This window comes from Neophocaena asiaeorientalis, unplaced genomic scaffold (genome assembly GCF_003031525.2).
Source record: "Neophocaena asiaeorientalis asiaeorientalis breed wild unplaced genomic scaffold, Neophocaena_asiaeorientalis_V1.1 scaffold114, whole genome shotgun sequence".
In the NCBI taxonomy this organism is placed as follows: Eukaryota; Metazoa; Chordata; class Mammalia; order Artiodactyla; family Phocoenidae; genus Neophocaena; species Neophocaena asiaeorientalis.
This window is the reverse complement of record NW_020173116.1, coordinates 8,665,939-8,684,808: the sequence shown is the minus strand read 5'-3', so window position 1 is coordinate 8,684,808 and position 18,870 is coordinate 8,665,939. Positions and strand designations below refer to the sequence as shown.

General features: G+C 50.1%; 1 protein-coding gene across 1 annotated transcript in view; it reads right to left on the bottom strand.

Annotated features, from left to right (window-relative positions):
• Positions 1–816: 816 nt before the first annotated feature.
• The window catches only part of CNGA3 (cyclic nucleotide gated channel subunit alpha 3), a 44,903-nt gene continuing 26,849 nt past the window's right edge, over positions 817–18,870 (bottom strand). Inside the window, exons 5-9 of the mRNA XM_024743937.1 lie at positions 16,071–16,124; positions 9,313–9,372; positions 7,895–8,002; positions 6,996–7,102; positions 817–3,809 (exon numbers count right to left, since the gene is read on the bottom strand). Of these exons, the coding sequence (XP_024599705.1) occupies positions 2,419–3,809; positions 6,996–7,102; positions 7,895–8,002; positions 9,313–9,372; positions 16,071–16,124 (1,720 nt within the window). The 3' untranslated portion in view covers positions 817–2,418. The remainder of the gene's footprint in view (positions 3,810–6,995; positions 7,103–7,894; positions 8,003–9,312; positions 9,373–16,070; positions 16,125–18,870) is intronic.

Here is an 18,870-nt window from a genome sequence, read left to right as displayed (position 1 = left end):
CCAGCATGGATCCCCATGGCTGAACCCAGTACAGAGGGAAGAATGGCCTCCAGGGGCAGCACAATGGCTGGGAGACCACAAACCCTGTCTCTGGTTCCAAGACAGTGAATGGTAGTCCTGAAAACAACCCGAGACCCAACTTCCCAACAATCTTGGCACAATCTTTTCATCTTAACTAGATGAAATTGTATTCATTTATTTCTCTAGGACGATAACGTGACTTTTTGTGCAGCCAAGAAGTTGAACGGGCCATCCCCATTATACTGTGTTATTTTAAAGTTTATTCACTACAACTCTGTGAGGTATGCAATATGGTTCCCATTTTTCAGGTGGGGAAAGCGAGGCCTAGTGAGGCAAAATAAGCTGCCCAAGGGGCAGGGCTGTGACTTGAACGACAGCAGTCCTGATTCCCCAAGGCCCATATTCTAACTTGCCACCCAAACTCCTTGGGCATAAGCACAGACGAAGCTGGGGAAACGCTTACCCAGCTTCCTGTCCATCCATGCCTTCCTGAACTGCCTGACCAACCCCCATGGTGACCCGGGACAAGTGATGCCAGGAATCTTAGCATCCTGCTTGGGATACACTTCTTATATATCTGAATGCTTTGAATCACTCACTCTGACAAACGTTGCCGCTTCAGTTGCACTTTCTTACCTGCTTTTGTACTTATCCCCTTCACATCGAGCATGTGCTGTCCCTGTTCACCAGCGCCCGTTCTTTTGGGGAAGCCGGGCTCATTGCCCTAGAAACATACCCCAGGACTGAATCTTCCCTTATAACAAACTATGAAGCAGGAGTCATCCAGTATTTTTAAAATCCAGGTCTCTATTTTTCCTGTGCAAACACGAATGTAGGCAACATTAATAGTCAAAAGGCTTTTTAAAATATATGCATTTTGATAACACGTTGCTAGTTACATTTTGCTGTTGATATGAGCTTGGATCACGCTTTCCTTTAATAGGCCTTTGAAATTCCTTTTAGAAAGTTAAAATGGTCAAATGATCCACAGTAAAAACCAGAAGAGACCCATGTAAATCCAAAATACATACTTGAAAAGGCAGCACCTTTTGGATGAACTACATTAGGGCCGAGTTACATAGGATATGGATTATATAACAGTGGACCACAGAGACTTCAAAGCAAATGGGGCATCTTGTCCGAGGACAAGAGAGAACAGGCAGAAAGAAGAGGAGAAGGAAGAGAATAGAAAGAAGGAAGAAGAAGGGGAGACAGAGACAGAGAGGTTGATGGAAAAGAGGATCAGGAAAACCTACATATACGGCTTCTCTGCATCAGGAACGTGACTCGTCTTTGGGTAATTTACAATGTGTATTAAGCAAAGGATGGACCATTAAGGTAATAATTCACAAACATAGAACCCAAATCTAGAGATATCTTATATAAAATGTTAATGCAATACTATTTACTGGATTAGACAAAAAGAGCTAGGTTCTACACTCTGCACATTTTCAGCTAAGAGCTTTGCCTCAGGATGTAATTCCAAGGGAGAGCAAGGCTTCCTCTTCAGGGGTCAAGGAGCAGTTTGCAAAGACATGGCCTAAGGGTCTCATCTCCTAAAAGTCCTAGTGGTCAGCTTGTTTGGCTTAGGACCCCATTCCAACCTCCAACCTGGGAGCCTTTCCCCTCCACATAAGTCTCCCCACCAAGTCAGAACAGGCTGCCCCAGAACCCTGACTCAGGTACCAGGAGAGAGGTTGTCTTTGAACCCCGCTGGCGAGTTAGGAGATGTCTCTTTCCCTAACGGAGATGCTCTTTTCTATGAAACAGATTCCGGTTTCACAGCAGCTGGATGGCAGGGAGCCTGGATTTGCTTCTCAGACTCGAGGTGACCTCAGCTGGGGTGACCTGGCTTTATCTCTTGTGCTTGTTGCAGCACCAATGGCCAGGGTTTCTAGGATCCCAAAGAGCACACGAGGATATACCAGAGTCAGAAACAAGCCCCAAACCGTCTCGTGTATTGAATTTGAGTTACCACATGTACTTCAGATTCTGTTACATCCCCCTCAGCAAAAGGGGGTAAAGTGAGGGGCAGAAGCGGGTGGGTGACTAAATCATCTTCCACTTATAAAAAAAAAAAAATGAAGTTCAAAAGTCTAAAAATTCCCTGTGGATAAAAATTAAGAGAGTTCTGTGCTCACACTTTCATACTCTCGAGCAGGGGACACCCCACACTTTACAAAGCCCTGCTGCATGCAGTGCTTCTTGTGGAGCTCACAGCAACCTGCCCCTTAACTGGGGCAGATGGAAAGAGTCCCATTTTCTAGATGAGGAAACTGAGGCCATGCGGCTCGCAAAGGGTAAGGAAAGCTGGAATTCAGCCCTGGCCAAGTCCCGCGCCGTGCAGCACCACACTGACAGCTGGCTCTGGGAGGCGGGAGACAGACATCTGCGTCTTCACTGTTGTTTGGCCTCTGTTTGTGGAGCATCCCCGTCAGGCGGGAGGCCGCTCTTTACCTGGTTTTCCAGTTGGCTGAGCCGCTGTTTCACTTTCATCTGGGTGGCACTGTACTCAGCCAGGAGCCGTGCAAACCTGGTCTGCAGGGTGTCCAGGGAGGACTCCAGATGCTCCACTTTCTCCTCGATGCCCTGGGGGTCCGCCCCGGCCTTGGCCAGTTCCTCGTCGATCAGGTTGTCCTTCATCAGGATCTGCCGCCCCTTCTCCTCCAGCGCCTTCTTGGCCTCAGGGTATTCGGTGAGCGCCTCCATCAGATCGTCCCTGGAGAGGCAGAACAGGTCCGAGTAACCGAGGCTCCTGATGTTGGCCGTCCTGCGGTTCCCCGACTTGCTCCCCTTGATGTTCAAGATGCTGATCTCGCCAAAGTAACTCCCATCGCTGAGGACCACGAACTGGGTGACCCCATCCTCGGCCACCACAGCCAGCTTGCCCTCCTTGATGATGTACATCTCCCTCCCTATGTCCCCCTTCTTGCAGATATAATCCCCGGGGCTGAACACCGCAGGCCGCAGCTTCAGCACCAGCTCCACCAGCAGCCCCGCCTCGCAGTCCTGGAAGATGCGGACCTTCCTCAGAGTGTCCAGGTGCACGCTGATGGCGATCTCGGCCCTCAGCTTGTCGGGGAGGCACTTGAGCACCTCCCTCTCATCCACCGTCTTCTTGTTGGCCCACAGGTAGTCGAACCACCGGATCACCCGTGTCTCCAAGTCCTTGGTCACCTTGCGGAATTGCATGTACTGCTTGACGGAGTCACTCTTGGCCTGGAACTCAGCCTGCGAAGCATTCATGTGTGAGATCATGGAGCCCACGTTGCCCACAATGGTGGCAAAAATCAGGACACCCACCAGGAAGTCGAGGACCACAAAAAGATACTCCTCATCTTTCACGGGGGGTGGGGTCTCGCCGATGGTGGTCAGGGTCAAGGTAGACCAGTAGAGACTGTAGACGTACTTCCTGGAGAGGCGCCCATACTCTGGGTTTGAGATGTTTGGGTAGACCCAGGAGTCGGTCCCGAAACCAATGAACTTGGAAATGGCAAAGTAGAGGCAGGCATTCCAGTGGATAATGATGAGGATGTACAAGACCAAGTTCCCAATCCTGAACACGTTGGGGTAGTTGGTCCTCGTCTCTGTGCGGTCAAAGAATTCGAAGAGCCGGGCCAACTTTAGTAGGCGGTTGAACCTCAGTTCTGGGTAGTTCATGCCCAGCTTAAGATAAGCCAGGTCCGTGGGGACCAGGGACAACATGTCCAGCTTGAAGTGCAAGGTCTTTGTGTAGTGCTTCCACAGCCGGTTGGCATCCGTGACCAACAAGCCTTGCTCCAGGAAGCCTGATGAAGAAGATGGATCACGTGGGCATCAAAACGGCCTTGTTATGACCATGGCCCGCAGAAAGGTATCTCACCTCAAGACCACACAAAACGTGGTTATACATATATAAAAGAAACAACTTCCACAAACCACACATACCATTACTACAGGAAATGCACTCTGGTATTTTCTATTCAACGATCTGATATATTTTATTCAATTAAAAACCTAGATCAGTTAGGTAAATTTGAATGTGGATTGGGTATTTGATGGTAGTAAGGAATGCTTATTAAATTTTCAGAGATAAATGGAAGTTATACTTAAAAAATGGGACCCTAGTTAAGGTTACATGCTAACGTGGTTACTGTCTGAGATTTGCCTTAAAAAACTCCATCCAAGAACAGGGAGTGGGAGGATAAATGAAAAAAGATAAGCAAAATGTTGATAACATTTGGAGCTGGGTAAGCATATGTGGGGATTCATAACACTACTGTCTCAGTTTTGTATATGTTTGAAAATATGAACAATAAAAAATTTGAGGGCTTCCCTGGTTGTGCAGTTGTTAAGAATCTGCCTGTCAATGCAAGGGACATGAGTTCGAGTCCTGGTCCGGGGAAGATCCCACATGCCACGGAGCAACTAAGCCCGTGCGCCACAACTACTGAGCCTGCGCCACGACTACTGAACCTGAGCTCTAGAGCCTGTGAGCCACAACTACTGAAGCCTGCACGCCTAGAGCCCATGCTCCGCAACGTGAGAAGCCACCACAGTGAGAAGCCCACGCACCGCAATGAAGAGTAGCCCCCGCTCGATGCAGCTAGACAAAGCCTGCGCATAGCAATGAAGACTGAACGCAGCCAAAAATAAATAAATTTATGAAAAAAAAATTGAAAACACTGGTCATGGCCTAGCAAACTGACTTTACAAGTCACTGATGGCGTATGACCCGTCTTTTTATTTTTTAAACTATTTATTTATTTATGGCTGCATTGGGTCTTTGCTGCGGTGCATGGGCTTCTCATTGCGGTGGCTTCTCTTGTGGAGCACAGGCTCTAGGCGCGCAGACTTCAGTAGCTGCAGCACGCAGGCTCAGTAGTTGTGGCTCACAGGCTCTGGAGCGCAGGCTCAGTCGTTGTGGCGCACGGGCTTAGTGGCTCTGTGGCATGTGTGATCTCCCCGGACCAGGGCTCGAACCCATGTCCCCTGCACTGGCAGGCGGATTCTTAACCGCTGCGCCACCAGGGAAGTCCCGCAACCTCTCTTTCTAAAACCCTGCCCAGGAACACAGTGGTTCTCCTTCCTGGTTGCACATTACTGTCACCCAAGGGGCTCTGAAAACACATGAAGCCTGGGACCCACCCTGGTCTGGAGATGGGCTGGACCTTGGGAGTCGTGAAGCGTTATTATTGGTGAAATCCACCACATAGGCCATGACCTGCCGTCTCCCTTCGTCCCTCTCTCCCTTCCTTTCCCTCCCTCCCTCTTTCTTCCTTTCTTTCTTTCATTTTCAAACATGCAAAAGAGTAGAGAGACTCATGTAACAAATGCTTTTTAGATCTGGGTGAGCAACAGCGACACACCAAGGGCTCTGCAAGTCACAGAGCTGGACCTGCCCCCAGAGTTTGGTCCCCTAGGTCTGGGGCATCTCTAACAACTTTCAGGTGATGCTGCTAGTCCAGGGCCACACTTTGATGGCTAGACCGAGGTAGGATCACCCCCTCTGTGATAAGCAAACATCAAGTTTGTTGTCACGTCAGGGACACCTGGCTTCACAGCTCCCCATCCCCTATTTGTTTGGTTACACTCGTGTTTATTGAGTGCCTAGATCATTACATTGCAATCGTGCGCCTTGGGACTCCTCAACACCTCCTTAATAATCTTGTCTCAATTCTGACGATTTTTTCTCCTGGAGTATGATCCATGGCCTCTTGGTGTCTGTGCCTACCTGTCCCCCTCTCTCTCCCAGCCTTCTGCTGAATCTTAGATTGCCAAGGACAGTACCAAGCACAAAAAGGGGTGGGGTCAACGTCTGGGTGAGGGCTGCCTGTCCCACCGAAGCCTGATTGATGCAGGGAGTCCCCCCAACGAGTCAGCCACCCACGGGGCTCTTGCATCTCCATAGGCTTGTGTAACCATGGAGTGGCAGGCCACCAGGACTGGCCAAGTCACCCAGGCAAGCCTCAAGCTGTGTTCTTGAGATCTTCTAAGTTACGATGCAGGGCACTAATTCTGGAGCAGGGGGGGCACCCATCTGGCCTGCTGGGTGGTGACTGTGGCCTTTAGGCTGGTCACTCAGCATCTCTGGGCCCCAGTTTCTAAAGCAGTAAGATGGAGATAATCATGCCTACACTTCTTGTCTTCTGCAGCAGCTCTCATGAGAAAACAAGACGTGCTCGGAACGCTTTGTACACCATGAAGCCACCCTGAGGTTTTGCTGTGATCCAGTGGTTTTTATATCCACAACCATGGCACAGTTTTTAGTTTAAAAATCTTGGAAATGACAAGCAGGGCCTCCACCAGCTTATGTGATGCCTTTGTGCAAATCAGAAAAAGGAGGCCCAAGGAGGCACAGCTTGGAGACTGAGGCGTGGGTGGGGCTTTAGCCCCCACTCACAACTAGAGGTGATCTTGTTACCGACTGGTGTCCTTGGACTCTTTAGTCAACAGAAATTGGTAAGGGCCCAGATGAGGAATTCGGGCCTTTGTTGGGACTCATGCTGCAGCACAAGGGAGTGAAAACAGTAACAGGTGGCCTTGCTTGCTCCCTGAGGGGTGGGAGCGAGCTTGTCCCTTAAAGGATATGGGGGTGGATTGGTGGGTTGGGCTGGAGGGGCGCTTAGGTGGTCTGCACGTGCATGTAGTTATTTTTAGTCCTTTACAGATTCTTTGTGTCCTGTTGCTAGAGGAGATGTTTGTCTAGCGGCAAGTGCAAGCACTCTGGTAGAGGGTCCCAGGTCCCAGCCTGTCTTAATCTGAAGGAAGTCATATCCCTCTAGGCCCTGTTTTAGATTTTAGTTCTGAAACTAATATACATTTTGTATATTACACCTCCTCTAAAAGCCATGGGGTAACATGCCCTGGCTCCTCTCACTGTCCAAGAAGAGGAACTCCAAGGGCTACCATTCTGGATCTCCCTGAACCTGCCCTGTAGCCCCCAGGTGGCCCCCGAATCATGCTGTGGGGTCTGCGGCCCTGGGCCCACTCACCTGTCCGGGCTCGGACTAGCACATCGAAGCCATAGAGGAAGTCGGCTGAGTAGTCCAGGACCAGCCAAAGCATCAGGTGCTCAGCCTGAAGCTCATCAAAACAGGCCCTAAACAAGTGTGAGAAGGGGCAGGTGTGTAGGGGGGAGGGACCAAGGCGGGCAGCAGCTCTGTGCTACAAACCTGGGGTCAGCTCGTCCCGCTAACAGCCCAGCCCACAGGGCTGCACCCCAGCATCAGCGTCCCAGCCCCGATGAGGGGACCCAGGCTCTCAGAAGCTTTTCTGTCTCAAGGTCACCGAGCTCCTAAGAAGAACTGGGACTGACCCCAAAGAGTGGGCCCCATTGCCTTGCAGCAGTAGCAAGACTGCTCCCCTCCCCTGGCCGGGGAGCAGTTTATCCAGGCCTCAGATGAAGGGGCTGAGAACTTGCCCTTTCTGGGGCCATTTTAAATGCCAACAAAGACATAACAATTTCTGAGAGATTAACAACAGAACAAGCCACATCCATCCCCACAAATTAGCAGTTCGGGAGCACCCCGAGGCCCCGGCCGCCCTCACAAGAGCAGCAGCTCACCCTGCATCCCAACCGGCTCAGAAAACCCAAGGCCCACAGCCGACAGCCTGAGAACTGCGCCTGGCGCCTGCATCCCTGTCCTGCAGGTCAGCTCAGGAGTGACCCAGCCCCTCCCACTTCCCCTCAGAAGAGCAACGGCTCGCCCTTGCATCTTCCTCCTGCGACTCCATCAAGGAGGCTCCAAGGTGCCAGGACCATGGTTTTGATCTCAAAGCCAGGCCTCCCCCAGTGCTTCAGGGGACCCAGGAGGAACTGAGGCACACGCAGCTGGATGGTGGCTGCCAGGGACTCAGAGCTCTGTGTTGAGGCCCCGCCCCACGCCCCTACCTGCAAACGAGCAGACACCAGTTGTAGAAGATGGGCACGGCGATGATGGTCAGCCAGTGATAGTACATGTTGTTGGAGGGGTCCACCACGGTGGTGTCCTTCTTCTTTCTGGAAACACCGACACACAAGCAGCGCAGTGCATTGAAAGACCACAGCTTTGGAAAGGCTTAGAGACCCAGCCTAGCTTAGAGATCCCAGGGCAACTGCGGGCTTCAGCTAGAGATGGCTTCCCAGATAGGGTGCTGTCAGTCCCAGGGGGAGTCACATGGGTGTCCCTATATGGGTGCCCCCACCCAGGCTGGGAGCAGGGCAGATTCCGAAGGCCTTCTCCCAGCTCAGCACCCCAGGAAGCCACCGGTGACTACAAAACTACAGTGATGACATTCCCATGTCCTGGGGATAGCCTTCAGGGTGCCGAGAAGGAAAATGGAGCACAGTGATGGTGGAACCATCTCGGGGAGCTCTGTGAAAACGCTGACTCCCAGGCCCAGCCAGACCCCTCCAGGACTGGGGTCTGGAAATGTGCATTTAATCACTGTCCTGGGTGGTTCTGAGACAGCTCCTCTCTGGACTGAACTTGGGAGCTTGGGAGCCCAGAGCTCTCCCTTGGGAATGTGCTCTCTCCACCTCACTAACTGCAATCGTGCAGATGTTCTAAAGACATTTCCTGCCTCTCCACCAAAAACCACCAACCTGGGAATCATCGAGGTATGTCAGCCAACACTGAATGGAAGAAATAGCTTAGGGTGCTTTCGGTGTTTATTTTCAGGATTTTCAGAGGATTGGAATTTATAGGCGGTACTGGAGATCTTTCTTTGGGTCCACGCGTCTCCTCCCCCACCCCATCTGCCCCCCATGCCCGCCTAGGCCTGCAGAGCTGCTCCCGCTCCCCAGAGGAGACCCTGAGTTGCCTGTTTTCACCTCAACTCGGCAAGTCCGAGATCAGCTGCTGATTGACTGGGCTTTGGACGGGCCCAACACTCATTGCCACTGGGTTTGGATTAAAGTTTGTGAATATAGTGTTTTCTAGTACCCAGGGAAAGGGCTCCACGTGCTCCACTGTGTGGACGGCCACCTTGTGGGCAAACAGAATGCCCAAGGGGAGGGCACCGGAGCAGGCTCCCAGGGAAGCCCCGAACTGCTCACCTGAGGCTGTAGGCAAACCTGCCTACCTACAAGCCCCCCTTTGGGCTCCCCGACTTTCCCTGCAGAACGAGACCCTCACGTGATCTCAGCAGGCCTGATCCCTGCCTGAGACCAACTCCTTTTCTGTGGCCCTAAGCAGCCCTCTCTCCAGGGCTGACCCTAAGGCCTGACTGCGTCTCTTTCCTCCCCAGGGCCAGGGCCGGGTGGTGTGGAACTAGGCCTGCTGTGACCATGGAACCCCCTCTTTGGGGGCAGTTTCTCCCAGTACTTACTCCTTTTTTGGGTTTTCCTTTTTCTCTTCCTTTTTTTCTTTCTCCTTTTTCGCCTTGTCACTGGATGACACAGGGTGACATTTAGCAATTTTCATATACCAAGGTCATTACCACGGGGAGAGGGTAGGCCACAGTGACATGGGGGAGAGGGCGTGGTGCAGGAAACCAATCTTTCTAGCACACTGGGATGAAATGAGGTTGTTGATTTCATGAATAATATCATTATTATTATTCCTGAAGGGGGAGGGTACCACCTCCACTGAAGTATCCATTGTATACATTGAAATGTACACAATGGTTCAGTCTAACATTCTACAATTTCTGACCTATTTCCGTGAGTCCCTAGAAAGTCACAAGCAGCTGGAGACTGGAAACTTTTGAGGTAATGGGAAATAAACCCAAATCCACACGTTTAGGGTGGAAAAGTCACTCAGAGTTTTGGGAGTCACATGGAACGCTCTTTGTTCTGAGGAAAGGGGGTGGCTTTTCCGTTGTTCTGGGGTCACATGAAAACCTGGCCCTTGATGGGAAAGCCAGGGGACAGAAAGGAAGCAAGACCCTTAGGCAGGCACAGGTGTGCTGTGCAGCAAGTCTTCAAGTCGTCTGAGGCAAACGCAGCCACGCTCAGATGCTTCCAGACTTTGCTGGATGTGGCGCTGCAGGTGGGGCCTCGCCCTCCTGTCTGCATCGGCAGGAAGGGCCTGTAAGGGCAGATGTTTCCTCAACGCACAGCTTTACTCTGCTTCCCCTTCTTTACTGCACGTCCTTCATGGGCTGGACACGGTTCCAAGGGTTACCTGTTAACGGTTAGAGTAGTCCTGCAAGGCTCGCATTATTGCCCACTGAACAGCCGAGGAAACAAAGGTGGAGGGTAAAAGACCCTGCCTGCCTCAGGGCACCCCCGGAATCACCCGCAGGCCCTTCTGATTCCCCTGTCCCTTCCCCTGGAGGAAGGAAGGGCTGAGAAATAAGTGTCTGCTAGTTAAACACTCGTTGAAAAGGACCAATGCACTTTACACAGCACTTCCCCAGGAAATAATCAAAGGTGTGTGCAAACATGCATGCAGAAGAATCACCACCACCATTATTTCTAAGTCACAGCACAAACAATCTGATCATACAACAGAGGAAATTCTTCAACCACAGAATTCTATGAGGCCACTTTCAACGAGGTTGTGGAAGAATATTCAGCGACAGGGGAAAATGTTCCTCAGATTTCGCTAAGTTAAAAAGCAGACTACAAAAGATTTTCTAATAATAGCTGTACTAGTTTTCTGTTGCTGCCAGAACAAATTACCACAGACTTAGTGGCTTAAAACAGCCCAGATGTATGATCTTGCAGATCTGTAGGTCAGAGATCTGGTAGGGGTCTCATCGAAGTCAAGGTGCCGGCAGGGCTGTAATACTTTCTGAAGACGCTAGGGAAGAAACTGTTTCCTGCTCACTTGGATTGTTTGCAGAATTCAGTTCTTTGCAATTATAGGACCAACATCCTCATTTTCTTGCCGGCTGCAAGGTGAGGACATTCCCAGCTTTTAGGGGCTGCTGCATCCTTGGTTCGTGGCGCCCTTCCTCCATCTTCAAAGCCGGCAACAGCAGGTTGAGTCCTTCTCAAGATGCCATCTCTCTGCAGCTGGGAAAGGTTCTCCACTTTTAAGGATGCATGTGATTCGACTGGGTCCACCTTGATAAGCCAGGAAAATCTCCCCATCTCAAGGTCCTTAAACTTCATGACATCTGCAAACTCCCTTTTGCCGTGTAAGGTAACATAGTCACAGGATATGGGGATTAGCATATGGGCACCTCCGGGCTACCTACTACAGTCTTCACTGGCCCTCAAAGATTTCCTTGCATCCCATGTGCAAAATGACTTCACCCCCATTCCAAAATCCCCCAGCCTCATCCCATTAGAGCATCAACTCAGAGTCCAAAATTATCATCTAAGTCTCATCAGTTGAGAAGTCCCAAATCTCATCATCTAAATCAGGTGTGTGTGGACTCTGGGTGTGAATCATTTGAGACACGAGTCCTCCCTACCTGTGGAACTAAAGAAACGAATCATCTCCATAAACACAATGCAGGAGCAGGCACAGGACACCAGATGTAGATATTCTAGTTCAGCAAGAGAGAAGATGGGAGGACAAAAGGAGTCAGTGGTTCCGCGTGATTTCGAAATCCAGCAGGGCCATGGGCCAGTATGTTTCAAGGCCTGAGAACAAACCTCTATAGCTCATGGCCCCGCCCTCAGTCATCCTTCGTTTTTCACGAAAGGCAGCACCTGCTTGTAGCTGAGTAGTTTTTTTTTTTTTTTTTTTTTTTTTTGCGGCACGCGGGCCTCTCACTGTTGTGGCCTCTCCCGTTGAGGAGCACAGCTCTGGACGCGCAGGCTCAGCGGCCATGGCTCACGGGCCCAGCCGCTCCGCGGCATGTGGGATCTTCCTGGTCCTGGGCACGAACCCGTGTCCTCTGCATCGGCAGGCGGACTCTCAACCACTGTGCCACCAGGGAAGCCCGCTGAGTAGTTTTTTATCAGCCTGCTTTCTGCATCTAGAATTTAGAGGTCTAACAGTTCTCCCTCATTTTGTACTGTTTCTATCCTTCAGCTCCAAGCTGGCAGCGTTTCTGCGGCCATAAAATCTTTTAGACCTTAATGGGTCATGTATACCAGAGGGATCCACTCCACTAGACAGAGGCTCATCCACAGATCTTTCTGAGAAATCTCTTCTCTATTTTTGGCTTCTGTTGAGATGAGCCGTGGTTCACACCCTCGGTCTCTTTAGAGGGTCTTTTATGTGACTGAATACTCAGAGCTTTTGATCTTCGAGTTATTAGCAAAAGTTCAGCCGCACCCTCGGCTTTTTCCTGAAGGCATGCTTTCCTGACAGTGACTTTTTAAAACTTATTCTCTTTTGCCATCTGAGCAGGCTGAGAACTTCCCAAGTCGTCAAGTCTTGTTTCCTTTTCATTTATCAGTTCTTCCCTCAATTTCTTTCTTAAGTTTTACCATCAACAGCAAGAATAAACCAGGCTGCACCCTCAGTACCTTAGCTTAGAAATGTCCTCAGCTAAATATTCAAGCTCATTGCATACGAATTCTGCTTCCCCCATACTTGTGGGACATAATCCCGCTCAGCTTTTTGCCACTAAACAACATGAATCCCCTTTCCTTCAGGTTCTAAAAGCCTGCTCCTCACGTCCTTATGAGCCCTCACCAGCAGCACCCCTAAAGTCCAGGTTTCTACTAATAGTCTGTTTCGACCATTTAGGTATTAAGTATGTAGGCAGCTTAGGTTTTTCTCTGTAATGCTCCCCATTTTTCCTTCTGAACCCTCACTGCTATAGTCTTTTTTCTGATGATTGTTCCCCACTTTTTTATATCTTTATTGGAGTAGAATTGCTTTACAATGGTGTGTTAGTTTCTGCTGTACAACAAAGTGAATCAGCTATATATATATATATATACACATATATCCCCATAGCCCCTCCCTCCCACCCTCCCTATTCCACCCCTCTGGGTGGTCACAAAGCATCGAGCTTATCTCCCTGTGCTACTGGTAGAGTCTTTAACATTCATATTTCTTTTAACAACCTGTTCAAAGCAATCTAGGCTTTTTAAACAAAAACATGCTCCTTAAAATTCTTCTAGATCCTACCTAGGGTCAATTCTGAAGCCACTTCCACATTTTAGGTATTTGTTACAGCAGCACTCCACTTCTGGGATCGAAAGCTGTGTTACTGATTTTCTACTGTTGCCATAACAAATTACCACAAGTGTAGTATCTTAGAACAACCCAAATTCATTCTCTTACAGTTCTGGAGATTGGAAGAATTCGTATAATCTGGATGAAAATCAAGGTGCCCTCAGGCTGTGTTCCTTTTTGGAGGCTCTGGAGAGAATGTTTCCTGCTCACTGGGATTGCAGGCAGAATCCAGCTCCTTGCAGCTCAGGACCAAGGTCCCTGTTCTCCTGCTGGCTGTAGATGGAGGGCTATCCCTGGCTTTTGGAGGCTGCTGCATCCGTGGCTCAGGCCTCCCTCCCCGCTTCCTCCATCTTCAAAGCCAGCAATGACAGGACGGTCCCACTCACTGCGAATCTCTCCTCCTTCCATCTCATATCTCTTGACTCACTCTCCTACCTCCCGCTTCTGCTTTTAAGAACTCATGTGACTACATTGGGCCCACCTGGATAATCCAGAATAATCTCTCCATCTGCAGGTCCTTAAATTCAATCACATTTGCAAAATCTCCTTTGTCATGTAAAATAATCTACTCACAGGTTCCAGGGATTAGGATGGAAACACTTTTGGTGAGGTTGTGGTAGTGAAATTACTCTGCTTCCCACAGTAGTCAATATTGATTGACCATTTACTATGTACTCGGCACTTCACATGTATTAGAATAGTCTTAACACAACTCTGTAAGACGCCAGTTACAATCCCTATTTCACAAGTCGGGAAACTGATGCACAGAGAGGTCAGGTAACTTGCTCAAGGTCACAAAGCTCTTAGGTGGTTGAGTTGGGATGCAAATGCACTTAACCAGTACATATATTAAACATATTGCATCTGTCTATGTATCTGTGTATCTGTGTATCCACGTATCTATCTATTCAATATATATGCCTAGAGAAAACTTGGAGGGATATTTGCCAACATGTGAAGAGGGGTTGTCTCTGATAATGGGGTTCAACTGCTAACGTAAAGTGTACTTTTTTATGGGTGTATGCTCGTGGGTGCTTTTCTGTCTTTTCTAAGTTTTTGACAATGAGCATATTAATAAACTAAGAACAAAAGTTGTTAGAATCTTTAAATGAGAAGAGCAAGGACACTCACCCATCCTCTGTTCTCTTGAATCTACTGGTTTTTCTGCAGCTGAAGTCTTAATGTCAAGTCACCAGCAGAGGGCGCTGCCCACAAGCTTATCGGGCACACTTAGCCCTGCTGGGAGTTTAATTACACCAGGCTCTGCCACCCTTGTTCACGATTTGTGGCCCCAGGTTACAAGGTTTGGACTTTCCTCTGGCTACCAACCTGCTGAGGGCCTAGGGAAGACCCCGTGCCATCCAGCCGTGTCCCGGGATCCACCCAGCACTGCCCCAGGGGACCAACACAGAGCTACAAAACGAGGCTGGTTTTGGCTGAGAACAGATTGATCGGGAGAAAGAAACTTTCAGAACCCATGGGACTAAGTGAAAATGCTAGAAATGTGGTGGAAGAATGGGGGAAGGTGTTCATAAGAATTACTTCTGTATCTCTGTACCCAGGTGGCTCCATTTGGGGGCAGCCCCCAATTTTGTCCTTCAGTCCTTGGCTGCAGTGTGGACCCACGATACGAGCCCACCTGAAAAGATTTATAAGAGCCTGATGTAGCTGACGGCATCCACACCATCCTTGCCCACATCCCAGCCCCAGGATGGAGAAGCCTGGAGACCCACCCACAAGACCTCTACCTATGGTTTCTGGTGCCCTGAGCCTTTGCCTGACTGCGGGACTCAACACCAGGTTTCCAAGGGCATCAAACACATATCACAGTAGCTATAATTTTGCAGATTAAATCATTTCATTTTTCTTGACTGTTGGCATTTGGGTCTCTGGATTTCATGTCCCAATTTATGTAAACAAAATGCAACTAATGGGGAGAGGATGGGGCAGGGATCAACTGGGAGTTTGGGATTAGCAGATGCAAACTATTATATATAGGATGGATAAACAACAAGGTCCTACTGTAGAGCACAGGGAACTATATTCAATATCCTGTGATAAACCATCATGGAAAAGAATCTGAAAAAGAATATACGTATGTGTAAGTGAATCACTTTGCTGTATTCCAGAAACTAACACAACACTGTAAACTCACTTCAATTAAAAAAATACATTTAAAAAACAAACAAAAAAGCCCCCAAATGCAACTAAGGTTCACGGAGGGGAAATGGAAAGAAGTTCTATCAGAAGAACAAAGGGAAATAACAAGAAAAAGCCTCGGCACAGTTCTCGGTCGGCTGGAAGTCAAGGAATTGGCATTTCTCGGCTGATACGGACGGTTTTCCCCTAAGCTCCAGCTGAGACCCCCCTCCGCTCCTACCTCCACGGTGTTCTAAAAAGGAAGGCTGGAGAGCGGGGCACACACACACACACACGTGTTCACACACAAACATGGTCACACACATACGCACACCGTCTGCTTGGGCTCTTGGGTGATGTTGCCAGAATCACACATCAAACTGCTCTGCCCGCTCAGCATCGGGTGGCGGGAAGGAATTACGGTGGGTCACGGTTTCAAGAGGCTAATCTCTGGAACTATTTAAATCTCCTCTTTCCACGGTCCCGATCATGCCCTCCAAATTGGCCTGAATTGGCTTGAAGACAAGGGCACTTCACCGGCACACAGGAGCCTGAGGATGTAGAATGGAAAGTGCATTCTCATCATGAAGGAGATTTATCCACTGCTCTGTAAAGGGACTCCAGCTTTGCACCTTCAGATACATAGCAACAGAGGTGTTAGCACTGAAAATGTTTACCGAGCCAACCCCTTCGCTTTCTCGATGAGAACAATGAGAGACACAGAGATAAAAGGACCTGCCCAAAGAAGTCACACAGACCAGGTCCCTCTCCCCATTTGTCCACGGGGATGGGTTTCCAATGGAAGGAGCAGGACCCTAGAATGGTCTGGTGGGGTTTGAGGGAGGTAGCAGTACAAAGCTGGGGTGTCTACCGGGAGGTGGTTGGCCGCAGGGAGTGGGAGGGGGCAGAGGTACTCACTCCTTCTCTGAGTTGTTGCAGGCATTGGTGTTGCTTCTGGCCAGGGGCCAGTCACTGCGGGGAGGTAAAGAGAGCACAGCATGGGAATCTGAACTCAAGTCCAATTGCTGGGGACCCCTTGCCCCCAGGCGGTTATTCTGGGACTCCCATCCCCTGTCTCACGGGCCTTTCCACACAGCTTGAACAGAGGGAATTGTTATTGTCAGGGACAGACATTGTTTTGTGACCAGTGTTGGTGAACGGGAGAGGATGAACACCTGGGTAAACTGAGGCTTCTGAATAACTGAAGATTAACTCTTTGAATCCCATCCAGCATCCTAGCCTCGATTCCTCTCAATGTCCTCCAGTTTTAGTATGGCCAGGCGCTATGGAGGGGGGAGCACCGAGACCACCCGGCGTGGCGCCTGCCCTTGGGTGCTCCTGGGTGAACAGGCCAAGCTCCTTGGACCAGAATGGACATCGTTAGCAGCAGCAGCAACTTGCTGCCCCCTCTGCAGAGACATGGCTGTCACAGGGCCCTTCCCTTGGAAACCCCATCACAGGGCCCGCTTCCAGTTCTCAGGACAAAAAATGGACTCTTGGGCTTCCCTGGTGGCGCAGTGGTTGAGAATCTGCCTGCCAATGCAGGGGACACGGGTTCAAGCCCTAGTCTGGGAAGATCCCACGTGCCGCAGAGCAACTAGGCCCGTGAGCCACAACTACTGAGCCTGCGCGTCTGGAGCTTGTGCTCCGCAACAAAAGAGGCTGCAATAGTGAGAGGCCCGCGCACCGCGATTAACAGTGGCCCCCACTTGCCGCAACTAGAGAAAGCCCACGCGCAGCAACGAAGACCCAACACAGCCAAAAAAAAAAAAAAAAAAAAAATAAAAAAAAAAAAAAAAAAAGGACTCTGGGCAGAGCTGCCCCAGGTTTCAGCCCATCCTCCCCCTTCCCCTGCCCCACATTCATCTTAGAACTCCAGGGCCTGCCATCCCAGATCTATGTGAGAATCTGGTAGAAGGTAGGGGCTGGTTTCACAACCAAGCATGTTTACTGAAAGCTGGATTGGGCAGTACTTGGTGATGTTCTTTAGGAAAAGGCGTGCTCTCCCTGAGCTCACCTGCCACTTCACATCTTTGACAGCTGGTTTTAGAAAGCCAGCCTGGCCTCACAGGGCTAGAGGGCAGTTTGCCTGTCTGTGGTGACTGCAGACCATTCACAGGGCAGGAGACCCCAGGGCCCAGAGCCAGGCGCTGGTGACACTCCAGCCTGACTCTCAGGGCACCTGTTCTATGATGTTGAACATCCAGCCAAATGCCTTTTTGGTACTTCTGCTCATTCCTCCCAAGCCTCCCTCTCCCCATCCAGGATGTGGCTCTAACTGCTTGTTTCAGGATCGGTTCAGATCATCTAAAATTCCCCTGGGGAATCAAAACTGGGAGATTATGGAGGAAAGTTTAGCTCTCTGGGGTGCAGTTGCCCGTGAGCTGCACCATGATCTGCCATAATCTCATCGGGCCAAACCCACAGGAGAACTAAGACCCACCTCTGCATACACTTTGCTTGGCTGATGGGACTTGGCCTTGAAAATTCAAAGTCTTCTTCCCCCAGGAAGCCTCCCTGATTGATCTGCTCCCATCCTGCACCTATGCATTCACCTGCCCACTCTGAACCTTCCAGCAAGTGACCAGGCATTGGTGGCATAATTGGGGCTTGGCTCTGATGGGGTCAACCCCCCGTTAATCTGGTCACATAGGGAAATGGGCAGAGTCTAATGTTCATCTCCACGAGTCTAAAGTTGTGGAGAAGAAGTTTGATCAATTAAGCCAAGGAAGTCTTGGCTTGCCTAAAAGGAACTGAACCAGCCTGGCTGGCTTGCTAGCAAACCTCCTTTCCTCCCCCACTCTTTCCTCCTCCTCCACCCTCCCTTCGTCCTTAGCTGCCAGCCCTCCTGTCTTTCTGGCTCAGTAGCGAACAGCATGTGGGCCTCATGGTCCTGGTGCTCCCTCACAGCCTGGGATGCCCGGCCCTGGGAACCTGGGATGGCCCTGCACACATCCAGCCGGCACCCAGGCCCTCCACGGTCCCCTTCCCACAGCCCAGGGAGCCCGAGGGTTTATAGTCCAAGCTCATGGGAAAAGGGAGCCTGAGAACGCTGCTCCACTGGGCCTCCGGCTCTCAGCCAGAGATTCTCACACCTTTCCCCAGCAGAGAAGACTAATGTACGTCTCCTAATGTCTCTGGCAAGACATCTCTTTGAACTCTCATAATCTATCTTAAATACGCTTGTACATCTTGTACATTTTGCAATGCACTGCATAACCTGTAATAAACATAACCCCCTGCCCCAAATCTGGAAATAAAATCAAAGCTCCAAAAAGATTCATCTGTTTCCCCTGAGGCTTCATGGCCTTTACTCCCCAGGGGTTTTCTTTGCCTTTTCGAGGGGCCTGCAACCGAGCCCTTCTGTTCCTTTGACTCCAAAACAGACAGCATTTTCTCTAGCAAATTATACAGGGACTGTCTGTTCGGCAGCAATCATGCTTCTTTTTTCACACTTTACGTCTTCTAAACCCTGGCATAACCTAGAGAATTCAGCCAAAAGATCTTTTTCAAGCCCCCTTTTCCTTAAAACAGGTTCTGAGCAAGTGTCCTCCTGTTTGTGAGGCTGAGAGGAGGTCTGCTTCCCCTGAACGTGTTACCTCTTCTCCCCCAACTGCCCCAAGGGTCCTAAAGAGACCCTCTGCTGTTCAGCGACAATGGATTCAACCCACGGTCGCCCAGTGGTCTCCCCGCCCACCAGAGGCTGGGGTGACTTCTC